This window comes from Gasterosteus aculeatus, chromosome 10, assembly GCF_964276395.1.
Source record: "Gasterosteus aculeatus chromosome 10, fGasAcu3.hap1.1, whole genome shotgun sequence".
In the NCBI taxonomy this organism is placed as follows: domain Eukaryota; kingdom Metazoa; phylum Chordata; class Actinopteri; order Perciformes; family Gasterosteidae; genus Gasterosteus; species Gasterosteus aculeatus.
The window spans coordinates 2,967,143-2,989,397 of NC_135697.1; the positions used below are offsets into that span (position 1 = coordinate 2,967,143).

At 44.9% G+C, this 22,255-nt stretch overlaps 2 protein-coding genes across 7 annotated transcripts in view; both read left to right on the top strand.

Moving 5' to 3' along the window:
* LOC120826883 (uncharacterized) overlaps positions 1-22,255 on the top strand; it is a 315,723-nt gene that overhangs the window by 118,348 nt on the left and 175,120 nt on the right. For 3 of the 4 annotated variants that reach the window (XM_078080733.1, XM_078080735.1, XM_078080734.1), the window contains exons 6-8: positions 105-383; positions 656-952; positions 1,531-1,644. In XM_078080733.1, coding sequence (XP_077936859.1) covers positions 105-383; positions 656-952; positions 1,531-1,644 — 690 coding nt within the window. Of the gene's footprint in view, positions 1-104; positions 384-655; positions 953-1,530; positions 1,645-6,324; positions 6,422-6,742; positions 6,759-8,958; positions 9,322-22,255 lie in introns of those variants that run through there. The other variant, XR_013450818.1, reaches the window with a different exon arrangement.
* LOC120826879 (major histocompatibility complex class I-related protein 1) overlaps positions 1-22,255 on the top strand; it is a 52,212-nt gene that overhangs the window by 8,828 nt on the left and 21,129 nt on the right. The window lies entirely within an intron of this gene.

Here is a 22,255-nt window from a genome sequence, read left to right on the forward strand (position 1 = left end):
TTGATGAACAGAAAATGAATTTTCAGAAATGTTGCTAATTAGATAATCACTGAAGTATTTTATCAAGCAAACATGTCAACATTTTATCTCTCTCCCTCTCTCAGGGGTCCACATTGTCCAGAACATGTATGGCTGTGAATGGGATGATGAGACCAATGAGGTCAAGGGTTATGATCACTATGGTTATGATGGAGAAGACTTCATATCATTTGACCTGCAGACGGAGCAATATATCGCTCAAAAACAGCAGGCTGTCCTCACCAAACAGAAGTGGGATCAGAACAGAGCTCTGATAGCACACAACAACAACTTCCTGACTCATGTGTGTCCTGAGTGGCTGAAGAAGTTCTTAAACTACGGGAGGAGCTCTCTGATGAGAACCGGTAGGATCACATGACCTGATGTCATAAACCTTCTGTCACACACTGACACACTGTCCTCCTCCCCTTCCAATCCGTCTCCCCCCTCTTCATCTGTTTGTCTCCCTTCTTTAATCAATGAAACTTTACAGACATTTCATTCTTTTAGTAAACTTAAATACACATAGTTGAGTGTTAAAGAGGCATTTTAAATACATCAAAGATGAATGATATTAATACACTAAATATCATTGATAATAATAAAGATGTAACCTGTCCCTCTCTTCCGTCTCCAGAGCGTCCCTCGGTGTCTCTCCTCCAGAAGACTCCCTCCTCTCCAGTCAGCTGCCACGCTACAGGTTTCTACCCCGACAGAGCCGCCCTCTTCTGGAGGAAAGATGGAGAGGAGCTCCATGAGGACGTGGACCTCGGAGAGATCCTCCCCAACCACGACGGGACCTTCCAGATGAGGGTTGACCTGAAACTGTCCTCCGTCCCTGCTGAAGACTGGAGGAGGTACGACTGTGTGTTCCAGCTGTCTGGTGTGGACGAGGACATTGTCACCAAACTGGACAAGACCAGGACCAACGCGGGTAGGTCTGAGACCCGGAGCGGTGAAGGAGGGAAGCAAACATCCACTTTGTCCACTTTGTGTGTTTTAGATTTGGGAAGTTTTGCTTTCTTACATTTCTAGTCTAGTTTTTATTTGTAGTCATTTTAAGACTCGGATCAGAATTAAACACAGCGAGAGTTATGAACACTGTTTACTGGTCTAGATTAATATATAAATGTGTCAATATTTGGTTCATTTCTCTGTAAATAAGTTTATTCATCCTTTTGTAAACTCATTCCAGGTAAGAGCTTTATTTGAGTCCGTGCTGAACTATTGTAACGTGTCACCACAATTCAGACGTTGTAGAATCTGCATTCACACAACTACTGGTCACTTAAAGATGAGTAGACAGAATGATTAAACACGTGTATTAATACATGTATCCATCAGTGAATCAGACAGAGAAAAGTTCAGGAAGGAGGTTGAATATGTGTCTCAGTCATCATGTGCAGACGGCATAAAGAAATGACGTCACATGGTGTGTGTGTTCAGGTCTGCTGGATAAGTGGAGCTTCATCTGTTCAGCTTGAGACTCTTTGATTGTTTTGTGCTCCACAGAGAAGCCTGCTGCCTCCACCTTCATCATCATCATCATCATCATCGCTGTGGCTGTTCTTGTCGTCATCATCATCGCTGCTGTGGTTGGATTCAAGGTTTACAGAAAGAGGAACGGTGAGAGAGACGATCAGAGACACAGTGTTGAGGAGCATTTGCTTTTAGGCTTTGAGTTGATGCTTTTATCCAGAATGAGACACTGAAGCAACTTTCACCAGTCACACTTATAAAATCATATTTGCTTTTATTCTGCATTTATTGTTTAGTGACATTTTACTTTTAGACAATTCTGTGATTGTTTTGCGCTTGAGACACTTAAACGTAGTTAGTTGTTTCTTCAGGCTGTTGTTGAAAGTTGTGGTGGAATTTTGTGGATTTAGCCCATGTGAGAAATCAAAAGTATCTTGAGCTTGCTTTGTGATTAAGTATTTATTACTAACTAGAATATAGAAAAATGATAAAGAATACAGAGATCATCAGCACAAGCCGTAAGCACAGACAGAAGTCAAATGACTACAATTCAGCTGAAAAGGGACAGAAAGTTCCTTCCCCCAAAAGGAGCAGGAAGATCTGACAAAGTTTCTATGGGGGACGAGGAGCTTTTATACATCTCTGAAGGTTCGAGGAATGCTAACCAGATGTTTCGGGAACCTCCACGACCCTCTTAGTGGGACCAAGTCAATAATTTTGACAGACAGGAAAACACAGGAGAAAGGTAAATAGAAGAACATGATATGGTCTGCCCAAGCCACATATGGATTTCATCGTAGACTAGGTCAGGTCACGACTTTCCCAAGAAAGGTCACATACAAGTTCTTGAGACTCTCACAACATGCACCTCAACAAATCCTCCCCCGACATCCCTCTCTTTTTGTCATTCTTTGACAACTAAGAAATCAGGAAAACGTTAAACAATCAATTCAAAATCAAGAATGAAAAATTAAACATAAAAAATCGTAGAACATACATCATTAACTCAAAGTACATGAGAACATTTACTTAAACCACCAACACATAAAATATCGTCCAGTTACACACAATATTCACATTCGTTGTCCCTGTCAAGGCTATCCGGATATGGTGGAGTCCATTTCTGAACTAGACGCTGCGTAGTAATACTCATGTGTTCAACTGATACATAAGTACTGACAACCTTACTTACAAAGAGCTTTAAAACAGTTACAATTAGGGTTATAATAATTACAGACAAAATGATGCCCCCTAGTTCCCATGGCAGTTCCTAGAAGAGAGAAGTTCCCCATGATCCAACCCATGCCTGCATTTCCCCAAAAGGATTCCATCCGTGGTCTTCGAGCGATTCCTTAATGCCTTGCTCTGTGTCTGCCACCACATCATAAACTGCGATGTTGCAACAGAGATGTAAGTGCAACATTCACTGTTAATTATCTTGCATACCCCGCCTTGTGAGGCCAGAACGAGGTCCAGAGCCCTTCTATTTTGTAATACCATGTGTTTGATGTCATTTACTTCCTTTTGCATTTCGGAAAGTGCTATTGAAGTCTTATTCCCGTGTCTTTCCAGTACTGTTGAGAGTGCCATTATTTCCTCCTGGCTCCTGTAGGTGCCATAGGACGGTATTAGTATGCTCAAAATCCTTGAACCTATTGAAATGGCGCGTTTATGACGTACGTGGAATGGAGCAAGTTCCTTGAGTCAGCCTGTCTAATTAGGGGTACAAGGTATGCTGAATAGCATTTCCCAGTATCTGACTTTTTATGAAGGTTCCCTATGACTGGAACACAGCTATAAGCAATGTTGCCACAAACTAAATAAACCTGCTCCGGTAAAGCGAGATCTTTGGATTCAGTGGTAAAGCTGATAATATCATAACTACAGTCACTCGTACCGAGATGAAATCCATCCAGAGCACAGAAGTTACAGCAGCTGACGTTGGTTAAGGGATGGACCGGAATGGGAGGTGCTGGTTTGGTACAATCTCTACTCTGAGGTCTAGTTGGGATTAAGGTTTACTACAATTATGTCTACTCCAGGTTGAGTGTGTGACTTTAAAATCATTTGCCCAGGGGATGCCCTGTATGCCCATCTCCAATCGAATAGTTGCTGTATTTGGTATGAGTACATGCAGGTTTTTTAACACCTTACTGTCCGGTGTGCAATTGGTCTCCCGGAGAGTCATTTGCACTTGATATCGTAACCGCTGATAGACATGTCTTTTGTAATAGGTTAATCTAAGCAACATCACTTGATTAATACTGTCTATTTTCACGATTGAACCGCTAAACTGCAAAACGTACAACCTTCCACCCTCATAGGCAACTGTCCTTTTCGCTATTGTCGCCGTTTGCGGTGGAGGAGTGTAACAGTCTTTATCATTACTCACAAATCGATGAGATAGCTCAGGCCACCCCTCGGCTTCCGTGAATGGAACAGGAACCAGCATAGGTGCTCTAGATGAAGTGGGCATATGCTGACATATCCAACAATTAGACATTCCTTTCGTTAGCAAGGTCATTCACAATAGTCAACGCAATATTGTCATGCTCGTACGGTGGTGTACGGGTTGGAAGTTCTCTTAACTGTAGGCTTACTTTGCACGCATACTGCCAATCCAGCCGAGTGAAGTGGGCTGGCTCCGTCGTACAGTCTGCAAGTTGAGCCCACCAGAACGGGTATTCCCAATTTGTGTCATATTTAGGACTTAGAGTCACTGTGCAAGTGTCGTTTGTCCTAAAGTCCTCTGAGTTCAGGACTGACCAGTGACCTAAGTGCGGCGTGCTCAGCCGTAACATGTAAGCTTTGCAACCCTCCTTTCCACACCCCCCCTTTTGGACATTTGAAAGAGATCAACCTTTGCCTCCAAGTTGCTTTGGTGGGGGCTGTTCTGGCCTGCGGGAGGTCATGGCCTGTGGTTTAACGGCCTCGTAAATTATTTCAGGTGGTACTGTTTTAGGCTGTGTCTCACTGACACGATCGTGGTTTACTGCACCAGAATGGTGGATCTGCTAAATCAAATGTTCCGTGCACCCACACAGTACATACTCTATCTCTTCTTACCCCGGGAACACACACAACTTCAATTACGTGACTTTCTATTTTAACCTATGCATCATGTTCGATTGTGTAGAGCAAACACTCGTCTCGTCGCATTGTTTTGCTGGACAGTGGAAGCTTATTTTCCGTTCCTGAAATTCTCTATTGGAGAGGTGGAGAAGGCTGGAATCCGTGATCTTCACATAAGGGGGTTGTAACTCATTGACTGTGAGGGAAAACAGCACAAATGTGGCCAGCGTCAGGAATATGCACATGTTCATTCTCAGGCTCCAACCATGCTTCCTAAGTGTCCTTTGGCGCTGGAGATCTGTCTTTTATCGCTTTTCTCCGGGTGGCTGCCGTCCTTGCTGTCTCTGCCGTCTCTGCCATCTCTACCGGGCTCGTTGGTGTCTTGGAACACTGCAGTGGGGGAGGGCTCTCCACCCTGCAACCCCTTAACCGGAACCAGATGGAGGTGCTCCTTCGGTGCAGGTGCAGTGCTGAAAGTGAGGGGGAGAGGTTAGCACAATATATCAGCATGCTCATTTATAGCAGTGCACATTCCCCCTTTGCCCACGTGATATCTTCCATGAGACAACTTAGCATAAATGTGGAAGAGAGCATGTGGCAAGCAACGCCCACTGTCTGGCCCTGTCCAGATTCCGCCCTCAAGAATGGCACCAGATCGTTTCCACAGGGAATGCTCCTGTGCACCGGCAAGAGACTGAAGTGTGGGAAGATCGGCATAAGGACTAGGATCGGTCGGTGTGGAAAGCATTTGAGTGAAGGGGAAAAGGAAGCCCTGTGAGGCTGCCTTCTTTGCCGCTGCATCCGCTTCCCTGTTTCCTGGCCGCCGCCTGTTTCGGGTGAGTGAGAAGCAGAGCCGTCCACAAACAGCTCAAGATCTGCATTGGGAAGAGCTGTGTCCAACAGATCAGGCCTCGACACAATCATGAGGCTCTCCATCATCTGCAGTTAGAAGTGTAGCTGGGTTAAGGACATCGCATCGTTTGACAATTAGACAATTAGATTTGACACATTAGGCAGTTCTAACAATGTCGTATGACACCTGAACCATCTCTGAGCAGAGAGGTGAGAAATCTTCTGGGCATGTAAGATATGGGAGACAGCATGTGGGACCATAAGTGTCACATCACAGTAGCCCATAATGTCATATGATGCTAAAATCTCTCTCTCGGCTGCCGCCACTGCTCGCAAACAGAGAGGAAGACCCGAAGCAACAGGGTCAAGTTTTGAGGAGAAGTAGGCAACAGGCCTAAGTTCCCCTCCATGAAGATGACACAAACTGATGTCATGTAACAGTCCTTCTGGTCTATGAACTGAGTGTACGGTAAGTCGGGTCTCGGTAGGCCCAAAGTCGGGGCCTGTGATAAGGAAGTCTTTAAGTCCTAACAAGCCTTTTCAGCTTCAGTCAGTCAGTTTGTAATGCGCGCTGAGGCCTTTATCATGGACCATGAACGAGAGAGGTGCCTCTCTTTCCGAATAATTTGGGATCCACTTTCTACAGTATGAAATCATCCCCAAATAACTCATCATTCGTTTTTTTTTTTTTTTTTTGGTACCAATTGAATTGCCCCAATACGTTTGGGAGAGAGGGATATTGCCCTCAGCTGTGATCACATGTCCCAGATAAGTCACTTGTTCTAGAGCAAATTTAAGTCATTTTAACTTTTAGTGGAAGAAATAGGTTAAAAAACTGAGATTGTATCTGCTGGGAGGAAGCTGTTAGAACACTAAACACATTCTCTTTGCTTTTTATTTCAGCAAATATAATTTAGCAAACGCTCTTCTGCTTCTACTGACGGCTCTGAGCTCTCTGAGGAACTGAACCCTAAACCTTGAAGTCGGCGTCCTGCACACAGTGAGTAGCTCCACGTGGACATGAACTATTCACAGCTGCTGTTCCACAAAGCTGCCCTCAGTATGAGCACAAGGAGCTTCTCATGTAAAGAAGTCTTTTGACTTTTTCTACAACAAAGGTGCAGTTTGGTTCCGTGAGACGTGAGATTATTAAGAGAAAGACACAGAAAGCTTCACATCAGCTCCTCAGATAAAGTCTAATATTCAAAGCTCTTACATTAACTTCTAGGAACTCACTAACACATGTTTATCAAAATGGAGTCAAAGTAGTTTGTGCTAAATGATTTAGTTTTCTCTTTTATGTATTTGTTTCTCTCTTTAGGTTTATGGGTGAATATTGCTCTGGATCAGGGGTCCCCAAACTACGGCCCGCGGGCCGCATACGGCCCGCCTCCACATTTGACCCGTCCCCCTGAACAATATAGAGACGGAAAAAAGGCTAATGGTTATGGTAAAATGGTTGTGTCATACAAGTAATTACGACTGCTCGACGGATCGCGGTCCCTTTAAATGTTCTGTTGTTGTTGATGACGTAGAGCCCGTTGATAGGGAGATTACAGGGCTGCGCCATCTTGTTTTTTCATCCGTTGTGAAAAATAAACGAGACACACGCTTGTTCTCAACTTTCTCTGTGGAATGCAACTTCCACAATAATGGCAACGGTGTGGTAAGGGAAAAATTGATTCAGAATGCAGGGTATTTAACCCGCAGTGGACACATAATTACTTTTTTGTTCAGTTGAAAGAAAAGGCTGTTTGTCTCGTCTGTCAAGAGACGGTGGTGGTATTCAAAGAATACAACCTGCGCCGACATTATGAATCCCGTCACAAAGACAAGTATGCTAGCCTGCACGGCCAAATGCGAGCAGAAAAAATGTGTAAGCTAAAAACTGGACTGTTCGCTCAGCAGACTACATTTGTACGGCAAACTCAGCTGAACCAAGCATCAGTTCGGGCCAGCTTCCGTGTTGCTCAGCTGATAGCGAGCTGCGGTAAATCTTTCACTGAAGGAGAGTTTGTCAAGAAATGTTTGAATGTTGTCGTGGAGGAGGTCTGTCCCGAGAAGAAAGATGTCTTTAATGCCGTGAGTCTGTCGGCAAATACAATTACCCGACGTGTTGAAGAAATTGGGGGTAATGTGTATGCCCAGCTGCAGCAGAAGACTAAAGATTTTCAGTTTTTTTCATTAGCACTGGATGAAAGCACGGACGTGCAGGACACCGCGGAGCTTCTTATTTTTATTCGTTTAATAGGACGCATGAACCGGGAGATGGAGGAATGGGGTCTCACCGCCCTGCTACAAGTACACTGCCTAATTCACCAGCAAGCGCTGTGCGGCAAAGTGTTGAAGTGGGATTCTGTCATGAAGGTTGTGGTATCGTGCATAAACTTCATCAGAGCTAATGGACTTAAACACAGGCAGTTCCAACAATTCCTGTCTGAACTGGAGTCTGCGTACGGAGATGTGCTGTACCACACAGAGATCCGATGGTTGAGCCGCGGCAAAGTTTTGAGGCGTTTTTACGAGCTGCTACCTGAAGTTAAGTTTCTTCAGTCAAAAGGCAAAACAGTCCCAGAGCTGATCGACCCAGCATGGAAATGGCACCTCGCATTTTTAACAGACGTGACAGAACTGCTGAACGGCCTTAACTTGCAGCTACAAGGAAAAGGGAAACTCATTTGCGACATGTATTCCCACATAAAAGGATTTGAGGTGAAACTACGGCTGGTTTTGGAACAAGTGAAAAAGCACAACTTCACCCATCTTCCTGCTACCCAAAGCTTTTCTGCAGAGAAGCCATCTGTCGCGTTCCCAGGTGAAAAGTGTGTGGAAGCACTGAAAATGCCGAAGGCGGAGTTCGGTGTACAATTCCGTAAACTACATGTTCATGCAAAAGAAATCCGTCTTTTTCAGAACCCTTTTGTTGCCGACATCGATGAAGCCCAGCCTTCGTATCAGTTTGAGCTGGCCGAGTTACAGAACTGTGATGTTCTGAAAGACGCATTCAAGCCCAACAGTCTCATTGACTTCTATGCCGCCCTCCCAAATGACACCTACCCTAACATAAAACAACACGCAATGAAGATGTTCACACTTTTTGGCAGCACGTATATCTGCGAGCAAACCTTTTCACGCATGAAACTCCTGAAAACTCCAACGAGATCAAGATTGACAGATGAACATTTGCATCAGTGTTTGAGACTGGCTGTGACTAGAATGGAACCGGACATTCAACTTCTCTCCAGCCAGATGCAGGCCCACAGTTCACACTGATGAACACACAGTACATAGGTAAGCTCACTTTTCTGACTTATATCAGTCATTCTGTGTATCCACAAATGTAATCATCTATCTATCATCCATCTAAAATCTATTGGGATAAAAAGCCATCTCCACAACCATACTGGTATTGAAATGCATTGTGCTGTATCACTTAGTTTGGTTTCTTAGCCTGCTTGCTTTGTGCTTTTCAGAGGGAAGTTGGAAAAGAGAAGGGAAAAGTTCTGTGGCCCTCACTGTAAAAAGTTTGGGGACCCCTGCTCTGGATCAACAAGCGATGCTCCACATTCTTCTCCACAAACTGTCAATTTATAGCTCATTCATCTTTCATTTAAACGTCTGAATCAGGGTTGGTGAACATCTGGAAACTGTGAGGAAACATCAATAGTCACATTTAATAATTTGGATAATTTGGTTTTAATAAAAAGGTTGAAATGAAATAAAACGAGGATGATTATTTTAGGAGACGTTCAAATCAATGAAAGCATCAAAGTGCTCACAGACTAGTGTGTTCATCTCCAAAAAATCCACCATATTTACTCTTTGATACTTCTGCTGTTTGGGTTGAATCATTGTTGGTAACAAACGTGTAAAAATACACACACACGAAATATAGACATTTATTTTCCAGTTGTGTAAATAGTTTGCTTGTGTTCTTTACAGTAGATTTAATTCAACAGGTTGAAGATATAATAATTTGTCATTTAGGGTTTTGTAAATAAATCAGAGTATGTTTATTGGTTCATAACGTCTTTTGATCCGTTTTAAAGTATCATATTATTTAAATTTGGGTTTGAAGCATCCGAGCACACTGACTGAAATGTTATTGACTATTTCTTGCTGCTGTTTTGGATCAAGGGATGTTTTCCTTCTTGGTTTCATTGAACAGTGATGCTCTGAATCACTTCTTGTTTTGTAGATGAAGGTGGAATGAAGTTGCTCCATTTCCCCTTTTTGTACCTTTGTCCTGCTGTTCAATAAATGAATGATGTTTGTGTGTTGTTGTGATTCCATGTGCTTCCCCTCTGTGACTGCAGCCACAATCACATGCATGTTGTTTCCCTTTGGACTCTAAACGTCGTGTTCTTCACTTCACTGGTTTAAAGCATGCTGGGAGTTGCTGCAAAGGGAAGACTCACATCGCCTGAGATCATTTTATCGTAACAAAATAACATTTGTAAATCCTGCGTCTTATCAGCACATGTTGTGGTCGTAGTATCTACAATGATCTGAATATTCAGTGTTCTCTGTTGTCTCTGAGGATAAATGGACGAGTCTTTGACCTGCAGACGTCCAACAAAAGAGCAAGAAGAGTGAACATTTTAGGGGCAAAGCAGTGATTCTTCACAGATATCTGAAGAGGGTTTTACTTTTCATAAGACAAGAAACCATGAGACGCATTGATTAAGACCGTCCTCATCAACACGTGTGTAAAATCATTGAACAGGACATTTATTAAAGAACACTAGCAAGTAGGAGCAGAGTTGAAACAAGTTGTGTGTTGAGTTGCTGCTCGGAGGTCTGCGTCTCAGCCCTCTGAATCTTAATACTTGAGATAACACACACACGTTATGCATGAAGGTGGAAGGTCTGCGTCTTAGTCTCCCAATTCATGACATATACACATGAGACCTGCGTCAAGGCTTCTCCAAGGTCTGCGTCTCCGTCTAGTTGAGATAACTAATCAATATAGAGTTGCAGGATTTCAAATTCAAACTTAGTGTGCAGTTCGAGCATACATACATTTTTTAATGTGTGTCTTTGAGCATCAACATCAGAAATCTTGAACAAGATCATTACAACACTGTGGTGGCGGGCGTGAGTTGGCTCAGCTGCAGAGGGGACGGAGAGGGGAGGAGGCATGATTGGCCTCAGGTGGAATTTATCAGCGTGTGTTCTGCCTTCAGTAGGGGTTACGGCAGATACCGACTCCAGAGGAATGTGGCAAAGCGAGGCGGGCAAGAAGCTTCAGGCAGAGATCTAGTTGTCATAAACTGTGTGTCACACACTAGACACCAAAACGAAACCCAGCGGCCTCATCAGGTGATTCCCAGAAGCGGCACAGAGGGAAGAGCTGTTCGTGTCCAGCAGAGGCGCTCTGGGACCGGTCCCAACTCCTGAAGGAGGTTCAGCCATAAAGGCCTCATGAACTGCCAGAGACAGAAAGTGGGAGAATAAATCAGGTTGCATTCTGGGAAGATTTGTTGTGATTCTCTGCTTCTGTCTGTTCCAGAGAATAAATGTTATATGTAGAATTTAGGTTTATAAAACAATTGATAGCCTAAAATAGAAAAACATATATTTTCCTTTTTTCACCTCCATGTGATAAAATTATAAGTTGTGTGTGTGTGTTTTACAGCGAGGGAGGCGTGTGGCTCAGTGGCAACTCAAACTAGCATGTTATAGGTTTTATTTGATGTGTATCTCAGTCTAAGAGCTTTTCAAAACACTAAAGCGACGTGTCTTTCACAGCTTTGCTACATTTTATTCCTTGTAACAAAGGAACGATCTCCTATTGAATGATGACTGAAGACAAAGCAGTGAGACTTCTGCTCAGTGAAGTTTAGGTTCCTTCTTTTGCTGTGAACAACATTTAATTTGCAGACAAAGCTAAGAAACACAAGTAATTCAAACAGTGAAAACAATAAAACCATCGGACAGTAATTCACTACACACAAAACGGAGAAAATCACGTAATTCAGACGTGAGAAACTTCACTGAGAAATGCTCTGATTAGATAATCAGATTACAGCAAGGATCATGTCTTGTCTCCCTTTAATGGGGTTTAATCACTTCTCTTTGCTGTATTTCAGTACCATGAAACACAACAAGCACGACTGATAACAGCAGCTTGTAGTCTGACTTTCAGTCAGAACAACTGATAACGTTCTCAGTCAAACAAAGATCCTTCGTCGTATATGATTGTGATATTTTACTGTGCACTCACTCTGAGCGGTCTGATGTAAATAACAGCAGCATTAGTCTCAGGTTTTATAATAATGTTACACATGTGTAGGGTTGTATTTTAATGCCACGTATAGTTAAAAAGGGTCTAAAATAGTTGTTAACAAAGACAGACAGTCCGTCTGTCCAATCAGAAGGGTCCGTCCTCTGCTATAAGGCCCTACCCTTTCCGTAAGAAGTTAATTCCGTTGTGTTTTGTACTTCAGGGCCACCGTAGGTCTCCCATTTCCAACGCTGCTGCAGGTGCCGGCTTTGTCATTTCCTCCTGAAGGGTGTCCTCCAGCATCCTCCCGAGGGGGACAACTTTGGAGGCAGGCACATTTTCCTCTGCCGACAGCTCTACAGTGGATCATAGAAGGGAGACAGCAAAGAAAGGCACCCTCCAACAATGTTGAACTCTTTGGCTGTTAGGAAGGGGATGTCATGTTGTAACCCAGCTAACGCTGCTCCTACTGGCTGACTTTCCACTTCTTGCATTAGCTTCATGTTTGGCATCCCCAGATGAAGTGTAAGCTTATCCTTTAAAGATACAGATGAGTAGGCCATTAAATCACTGCAGTAGGAACACAGACAAACTCTTAGAGTTAAAGGAAATTGTAATAAAGGGAAAGCGCATACCTTAGCAGTGGTGCTGCTTCTAAAGAAGCCCACCAGAGAGCACAGGCTGCTGGTCAAGTGCCTTCTTCACTATCAGATTCAGCATGTGTGCAACGCAAATATGGTGCCGAAGCTTCAGCTCTCTCACACAGGCAACCATATTGGGAGCATCATCAGTGAGCACACATGTCACCTTATTGGCAATTCCCCACTCCTCCATCAGGGCTTTCACACAAGCTATATTTTCAGCAGTGTGTGATTGGGGGAAATGCCCTGTCCTAACAGCACTGAACTGAGTGTGGTTTTCTCACCCACAAAATGGCACGTTACAGCCAGGTAGGCATCCATATTGCCGCCGGCATCCGGAGTCGCCGGCGGCTCAAGGGCCAGATCCCAGACGGCCCCCAGATCACCAACAGGGGGGTGGGAGAGGTCCATGGGATGGGAGTCAGGGTTGCCCGAGTCGGGGAGCGGGGACTGGAGGCGTCGGCGTCTGGGGTCGGGGCCTGGAGTCTCGGGGCCGGTACTGGCTGAGTCAGGGTCGGGGCTGAGAGGGTCGGGGCTGAGAGTCTCGGGGCCAGTAATGGCGGGGTCGGAGCTGAGTCTCGGGGCCGGTAATGGCGGGGTCGGGGCTGAGTCTTGGGGCCGATACCGGGGTCGGAGGAGCTAGTCGAGGAGCGGGAACGGGAGATTGCTGCGGCGGCCCAGCGGAAACGGGAGGTCGGTGCTTCCTCTTGCCAGTGCTCCTACTGGGATTTAGGAGGTCCCGGAGCTCGAGGCAGGCGAGCTGATAGCTCCTGGGGCCGAATACAAATTTTGTCTTCCGCTGCCAGAACGGGCTCCTAATGTCCATGTAGTTAGGTCCATCGTCTGGCAGCGGGTCTGCGGAGTCCTTTCGTGGTTGTGTCATTCTGTCAGGGTCGGGTAGGAAGGCAGGACTCAAACGCAGACGTGGAGTAACGAAAGAAGACTTTAATAGTCAAAAGGGCAATAAAGAAAAGGCCAGCGGGCAAAAACACACACAGGAACGGGGCAAAAAGGAAGACAGGAAGAGGGGGCAAAAAGGCAGGCAGAAACGAGGAACATCCAGGACAATAGACAGTGACAAGAGACACAAGGCTTAAATACACTAGGAGGTGCAGGTGATTGGACACAGGTGGAAACGATCAGACAATTACAGGGGATGACAGGACCGGGCAGGTAGTGAAGTTACCCAGGGAGACAAGAAGCAGAAAACTACAAAATAAGACAACAAATGAAACCACACCGTGACACTTGGAGATAAGGAGGAGGACCTTTTCAAACATTATAACATAAGTAATTGAGTACGCTTTTAATTTTGTTTGAACTGCATGTCTCTGTAGCCTTCCCACTTGGAGATATGGCTGTTTTAATACACCAGCCTCTGCTATGCGTTGAAGTACATGGTCACCCTGCATTCCCTAATGCACATCACCCTGAAGAGCTTGAGCTATGCATTTTATACATCCTAACACCTTCTAATTTCCTTTACAAGGATGTGGAGAACCTCGACGTAGACCTGTCGCCTGTGCTTTGCTGATGGGAGTGATCTATGCCCTTAACCTTAGCTATCCCAAGCACTTGAAATTTACCTTTGAGGTATTTCAGAAGCTATGTCTTCAGCTCGATGGACAAAAAGCCAGCTCTAAAGTAACAAAGTACAGTATTTTCTAGAGTAGACTTGATCGACCATGTGTGAGGGAGGCTCACATCACACGCACTCACACAACTCGCTTGTTATTTTTTTCTGAGATAATATTAATACCTATGTAGCGGTTGTACTCTTTCTTGCGTTGTGTTGTTAAAATCACCACCAGGACACGGACCACATTCGGCTCGTATCGGCCGTTTATTGTGTGACGTTAAGACACCTGGCGAACACCCAGAAGTTAAGTCCTCAGAAGGAACCTCGTGGCATCATAACAGTTATACACCCTGCAGCAGACTAACTTTTTAGCTACAGGGTGTCGCACCCACGTCCGCAGGGACCCACTAGAGGGCACCCACGTGACACCTTTGATTCTGCCTATAGTTAGGGCTGGCTCAGGTTAGTCCGGACCAGCCCTTAGTTAAGCTGCTATAGGCTTAGAATGCCGGGGGAATTCTTAGGACACACCGAGCTCCTCTCTCACGCTCTCTTTCTACCATAATTCAAGTTTTATTAATGCACATGACTAATTCAGCTTCTTTCCGGGAGTTTTTTTTGTGCTTTCGCCCCTATCAGGTCTCCATAGATCGTGGTTCCTTCGGGACCCTGGTCCTGACACCTACCGTGGCCATGCTGACGCCTGCTGCTGCCATCATCATCATCATCATCATTATTTTAGATATTAATCATATTACTTTACTCATAAACCAACATTACCCTCTCCTAAAATCTCTGTGCTCTCCCTCCCCACAGGATTCTGTGGATGGTGGTTCTATCTGATGGTGGTTGCCTCTGCAGTGGTCCTGCTGTGCGCCTGGCTTACTACTCACAATTACTTGAATCATTTCTGTCATAGGAATTGCATGTATTATACATTGTTCATTCTGTACACATGGCATCCATTGTAGTCTGTCCATCCCGGGAGTGGGATCCCTCCTCTGACGTTCTCCCTAAGGTTTCTTCCCTTTTTTCCCTCTTGTAAGGGTTTTTTCATTTTTTGGGGAGTTTTTCCTGTGCCGATGGTGGGTTTCGGGGCAGAGGATGTCGTATGTGTACAGACTGTAAAGCCCTCTGAGGCAAATTTGTAATTTGCGATTCTGGGCTATACAAAATAAAATGACTTGACTTGACTTGACCCTGTCATGACTCTTAGCGATGGCAAGTGGAGTCAAACACCTGTTACACCTACAGTACTGAGTGAAAACCAAATCAGTGTAATCAGAATTGAAAAGAATGGCCTCTGTTCTCTGAGGGTGTTGGTGTTATTTTGAACTTGATATGCAGTGTCTCTCTTTGGAAATTTTTGCTGGAGTTAATCAGGAGGGTGAGTAGTCCGATATTGATGAGATAAGAGATGATGCAAGTACTGCCAAAGTTGATTGATAGAACTTCATTTGATGTTGAAATGTGTGCCTTTAATATACAGTCATCTGTCATCTTTTGTTTTAAATCATTTTCATTTGTTCATGTAAAAGGATGGTGATTCCATGCACTCTGTTTTAATTTTATTACACTTTCTCCTCATAAATATCTGAGTGCATGTTATTTTGTGTCTCAGGAGAATGTTGCCTACAAATGTGTGTTTTTGCACTTTCAAGAATTGTGCTACTGTTTATTCCAGTTACTTTAATTTGAATAAATGGCTCTAATTCATTTGAATAATACTGTCTGAATTTCTGTTCTTTTTGAGGACCAGGAAAGCGTCCCTTAGCTGCTGTCCGGTTGCATTCATGTTGACAAGTATTAAGTTCATATTACTTAGAAATGTGTTTTATTGTGGCCCAAAAGCTACTTCCCCATACTCAAAACATTGCTTTGAATTAATTGGCTTAACTTAAAAATTCTAGTGGAAAACAGTAACATATTTTTTTAAGTTGACCCAATGATTCATACCTGGAAAATCAGGATTGCATCGATGTTGTTAGATTGAGTTGCACATATTTATTGGTAAATTGATAAATTGAGTTCTTCCAATGACTTATTGAGTGCAGAGGAGGAGGATGAGAGGGAGAAGATGAAAGAGGAGGGTAAGAGACTTGACTGGCACGTCTTTTATATCAAGTAAGGAATCAGGAATCAGGAAACATTTATTAGCCAAAATATGTCAAACATACAAGGAATTTGTCTTGGCGGTTAGTGCGCGACAGTAGACAGACAAGACAACAGTGCACAAGTAATAAAATAAAGTGGCATGAAATGCTAATACAATGGGTTAGTAGAATAAGGCTAAGGCTATGGGTTAGTATAAAACAAGGGAATAAAGTTAAAAAAAAATTAAATATTAAAAAGTTAAAAAGAAAAATATTAAGCATAAAGTGCACTAACGAACATGTAACAGACAAGAGACAAAGTGACAAGTGACAAAGTGATGAATTGCAGTTAAAGTGGCATGTGCAGCATGAGGGGGAGTGACCGGTGGAGTGTTATAGTCAGGCAGTGGGGGACCGGGCTCTGTTGATGAGCCTGACTGCCGACGGGAAGAAACTGTTGGTGTGGCGGGAGGTCTTAGTCCTGATGGACCTCAGCCTCCTCCCAGATGCAAGGGGCACAAACAGTTTTTGTCCGGGGTGGGAGGGGTCGGCCGCGATCTTTTTAGCTCGCTTCAGAGACCTGGAAGCGAACAAGTCCTGGAGGGACGGCACATTGCAGCCGATCACCCTCTCTGCAGAGCGGATGACCCGCTGAAGCCTGCCCTTGTCCTTGGCTGTGGCTGCAGCGTACCAGACGGTGATGGAGGAGCAGAGGATGGACTCGATGATGGCCGTGTAGAAGTGGACCATCATCGTCTTTGGCAGGTTGAATTTCTTCAGCTGCCTCAGGAAGAACAACCTCCGCTGAGCCTTCTTGGTGATGGAGCTGATGTTCAGCTCCCACTTGAGGTCCTGGGTGATGATGGAGCCCAGGAAACGGAAGGAATCCACAATAGTGACGGGGGAGTCACACAGGGTGATGGGGGAGGGTGGGGCTCTGTTCCGCCGGAAATCCACAACCATGTCCACTGTCTTTAGAGCGTTGAGCTCCAGGTTGTTCTGGCTGCACCACGACACCAGATGGTCAGACTCCCACCTGTAGGCCGACTCGTCCCCACCAGAGATTAGTCCAATGAGGGTGGTGTCATCCGCAAACTTCAGGAGCTTGACGGACTGGTGACTGGAGGTGCAGCTGTTGGTGTACAGAGAGAAGAGCAGAGGGGAAAGAACGCAGCCTTGGGGGGAACCGGTGCTGATGGTCCGAGAGGCTGAGACATGTGTCCCCAGCTTCACGTGCTGCTTCCTGTCAGACAGGAAGTCAGTGATCCACTTGCAGGTGGAGTCGGGAACGTGCAGCTGGGAGAGTTTTTCCTGCAGCAGAGACGGGATGATAGTGTTGAAAGCAGAGCTGAAGTCCACAAACAGGATCCTGGCGTAGGTTCCTGGGGAGTCCAGATGCTGGAGGATGTAGTGGAGGGCCATGTTGACAGCATCGTCCACAGACCTGTTGGCTCTGTAGGCGAACTGCAGGGGGTCCAGGAGGGGGTCGGTGAGGGACTTCAGGTGGGTCAGGACTAGCCGTTCAAAAGACTTCATGACTACGGAGGTCAGGGCGACGGGCCTGTAGTCATTGAGTCCTGTGATCCTGGGCTTCTTGGGGACAGGGATGATGGTGGAGGCCTTGAAGCAGGCTGGTACGTGGCATGTCTCCAGGGAGGTGTTGAAGATGTCAGTGAACACCTGGTGAGACAGCTGGTCAGCACAATGCTTCAGGGAGTGAGGGGAAACGGAGTCCGGACCGGCTGCCTTACGGGGATTAAGTCTTCTAAAGAGCCGGTTAACGTCTCTCTCCAGAATAGAGAGGGTCGTTGCTGGTGGGGGAGGGGAAGGTGATATAGTTGAAGAGGCGTGAGCACCTGATGGGCTGGGGGAGGGAGGGGAGGGGGACTGCAGCAGGTTGGTGGAGCTGTGGGGGATGGGATCAGGACATTGTCTTTCAAATCTGCAGTAGAACTCATTGAGCTCGTCTGCCAGGCGGAGGTCATTCATGGAGTGGGGGGTTTTTGGCTTGTAGTTGGTGAGGTGTTTGAGGCCTCTCCAGACCGAAGCAGAGTCACTTGCTGAGAACTGTTGTTGGAGTTTCTCAGAGTACAGTCGTTTAGCATCTCTCACCGCCTTGCTAAACTTGTATTTTGCCTCTGTGTACAAGTCTTTGTCCCCACTCCTAAATGCCTGATCCTTCTGCAGGCGTAGTGTTTTGAGTTCCGCTGTGAACCAGGGTTTGTCGTTGTTGTAACTCACCCTGGTGCATGATGGTACACAGCTGTCCTCACAGAAGCCTCTGTGAACTCATCCAGACTGTCAGTAGCAGTTCTGAAAACATCCCAGTCTGTGCAGTCAAAGCACGCCCGAAGATCCTCCAGCGTCTCACTGGTCCAGTACTTGAATTCCCTCACCACAGGTTTGCAGAGCTTTAGTTTCTGCCTGTATGCAAGTAGTCAGTGTCCTAGGGGGTTGTGTTTGTGAGGGGAGGTGGGGGGCAGAAAGCTTCAGGGTCCTATAGATTATGACTTAATATAGAACCTGGAAAATCAGGAGGTAGCATGGAATTTTTTCTGTGGGAACCCTGTTTCAGCGGGGGTTAGGTTATATGGTAAATGAAGAGGGTCACGGGGGTACTGGCACAAGGGGGACTGGGATTAAAAGATGATAAAGATGAAGAGGCAGTAGTGGCAGGGCAGGAGGAGAGGGAAAAAGGGGGTGTGTGTGTGTGAGGGAAGGGGGGGGGCGTTGTGGTGGTGAATGGCAAGTCATTTTAAGCTTAGTTACACATATTTGCATTCGTTCAAGATTCTGTTGATGATAGCCTACTGTAAGACAAAGATGCAACATTCTATCTCTCCGGATGGCGGGCGAGACGCTCCGGTTAGCTCGCCACCGCATTTGTGTGCATAAACTACAAAATAGAACAACACGTGAACCCAAACCGTTTCGGTGAGGATGCAGTTTCACAGTTGGATTCCATGCAGTGTGCTTCCTCGGTCCTGGACTCAAAAGCGATGCAAGACTTGTCATCGTCTACCAAGTTGTTTTTCTCTGGGTCAAGTGTCCTGAGCTCTTCCAGCATTTCTACTTCGTCGTCATAATCATTGACGTCTTTGAGGATCTTTATGGCCGTATTCTCATTTGTTTTAATATTGACACACTTGGCTACTTTTCCAAAACCTCCTTCTGCAACAAACTCCAATACTTTGTATTGTACAGACTTGTTGCGGAGTATGAAAAGCTCTTTTTCCTGCAATGGTTTCGGTGAGGTTGGAGTTTCAGAGTTGGATTCCATGCTGGATGATTCCTCAGTCCTGGAGTTGTCCATGTTTGAGGAAACCTCTCCTGAGTCAGATAATTCCGTGTCGCTTTCAAAATCGCTGAGATATTGACATTCGTCTGAATCACACGCAGGGCAGACGACCATCAGGTCAATGGCAGCGTGTGTATATGGGCTTTTGTGAGCGTAGTCAGCCAGGTGACTCATGGTGACAAAAGAATGTTCCAAAGCTTGCTGAGGTGTTATTCTCATCTCAGCATCTGAATTAAGCAACATTTGAAGGAGATTCAAAAATGCCCTTGTGTCTTCAACTTCAACCTCCTCAATTGCATTTGAATATTTGTTTACTGCGTCAGCCAAATTTCCGATATGGTCAAAGTTCCTCTTTGACAATTGCAGCTGGTCATCATTTTCCTTCTTGTACTCCTCCGCTGTCTTTAGTCTCCATTGTGAATTGGGAGGGCAGCGTTCCCTCTTGAAATACTGGTGAGTGTCTTTTCCAGCATCTAGCAGGTGGTCTTGTGGCTGACCGAGCAGACAGCAAATAGTTTTCATTACGCCATATGTTGATGTTCCATAGAAGATGTTGTGGCCAAAAAACAGACATGCCAAGACACATCCCAGTGCCCACATGTCAATGGCTTCAGATATGGGGAGGCCCAAGGACACTTCTGGTGCTCGGTTTTGACAAGGTTGTACAATCATTCCTTCCTCTACTTCGGAAACTGGCATGGCCAAACCAAAGTCAATTAATTTCACCTTGAAGGGCTGATCTTGGTGGTTGACGAGCATAACGTTGTCAAGTTTCAGGTCTGTGTAAAGAATGCCGATACCCTTCAGGGCGTTGAATGCTACAAGTAGCTGACGGGTTATAGGACGGATTTCATTAAGAGTCAATGGTTTCTTTCTCTGTACCATCAAATCCCAAAGACTCCTGTCTAGCAACTCCAAAGCGATGCAAGACTTGTCATCGTCTATGAAACTGTCCATGAATCTCACCAAGTTGTTTTTCTCTGGGTCAAGTGTCCTAAGCTCTTCCAGCATTTCTACTTCGTCGTCATAATCATTGACGTCTTTGAGGATCTTTATGGCCGTATTCTCATTTGTTTTCATATTGACACACTTGGCTACTTTGCCAAAATTTCCTTCTCCAATAAACTCCAATACTTTGTATTGTACAGACTTGTTGCGGAGTATAAAAAGCTCTTTTTCCTGCAATGGTTTCGGTGAGGTTGGAGTTTCAGAGTTGGATTCCATGCAGGATGATTCCTCAGTCCTGGAGTTGTCCATGTTTGAGGAAACCTTTCCTGAGTCAGATGATTCCGTGTCGCTTTCAAAATCGCTGAGATATTCATGACATTCGTCTGAATCACACGCAGGGCAGACGACCATCAGCTCAAAGGCAGCTTGTGTATAAGAGCTTCTGTGAGCGTAGTCAGCCAGGTGACTCATGGTGACAAAAGAATGTTCCAAGGCTTGCTGAGGTGTTATTCTCATCTCAGCATCTGGATTGAGCAACATTTGAAGGAGATTTAAAAATGCCCTTGTGTCTTCAACTTCAACCTCCTCAATTGCATTTGAATATTTGTTTACTGCGTCAGCCAAATTTCCAATTCGGTCAAATTCCCACTCTGACAATTGCAGCTGGTCATCATTTTCCTTCTTGTACTCTTCCGGTGTCTTCAGTCTCCATTGTGAATTGGGAGAGCAGCGTTCCCTCTTGAAATACTGGTGAGTGTATTTTCCAGCATCTAGCAGGTGGTCTTGTGGCTGACCGAGCAGACAGCAAACAGTGTTCATTACGTCGTACAAAGATTCACCAATGAAGATGTCTTGGTATAAAAACAGAGATGCCAAGAGACATCCCAGTGACCACATGTCAATGGCTTCAGATATGGGGAGGCCCAAGGACACTTCTGGTGCTTGGTATGCAATAGGTTGTGCAATCATTCCTTCCCGTGCTTCGGAGGCTGGCATGGCCAAACCAAAGTCAATTAATTTCACTCTGAAGGGCTCATCTTGGTGGTTGACGAGCATAACGTTGTCAAGTTTTACGTCTGCATGAAGGATGCCGATACCCTTCAGGGCGTTGAGTGCTACAAGTAGCTGACGAGTTATAGGACGGATTTCATTAAGAGTCAATGGTGCCTCTCTCTGTTCCATCAAATCGTAAAGACTCCTGTCTAAACACTCAAAAGCGATGCAAGACTTGTCATCGACTATGAAATTATCCACGAATCCCACCAAGTTGTTTTTCTCTGTATCAAGTTTCCTGAGCTTTTCCAGCATTTGTACTTCGATGGCATAATCATTGACGTCTTTGAGGATCTTCATGGCCGTGTTCTCATTTGCTTTCAAATTGACACATTTGGCTACTTTGCCAAAAGTTCCTTCTCCAATAAACTCCAATACTTTGTATTGTACAGACTTGTTGCAGAGTATGGAGAGCTCTTTTTCCTGCAATGGTTCCGCTGAGGTTGGAGTTTCAGAGTTGGATTCCATACAGAATGATTCCTCACTGCTGGAGTTGTCCATGTCTGAGGAAACCTCACCTGACATTGTGCAGATGAGTCCTTGTACTGGGGGTAAAACGTTTTTTCAAAATTAGACAGATGTTCAACTTCAGCTCTCAGGAGCTCTGCACTTCTGTTATGTTCTGAGTTATGGAATGGAATGCCTTGCCAGATCAAAGGAAAGACTGATGAGATCAGATGACAGGCATGTAACCATGGAAACGTGATGACATCACACAGTGTGAAATGGTTGCTATTTATGCCATATATGGTTACATTGCAAGATCAAAGAGTGATGACATCAAATGACACTATGTCGGATGTCATCAAATGGTTTCTATGGTTACATTCCTGCAAAATAAATACTTTATTTTCTCCACTGTATCACACACAAAAAGGAGAACTATACTTGAATCTCGGAAATCAACAAAAATATCCCAAACCGCTATGAACACAATTTCCTTGTTATCTTTTTTTTAAAACGCGTGCATTAATATTTTTGATCCGTTATTAAAAA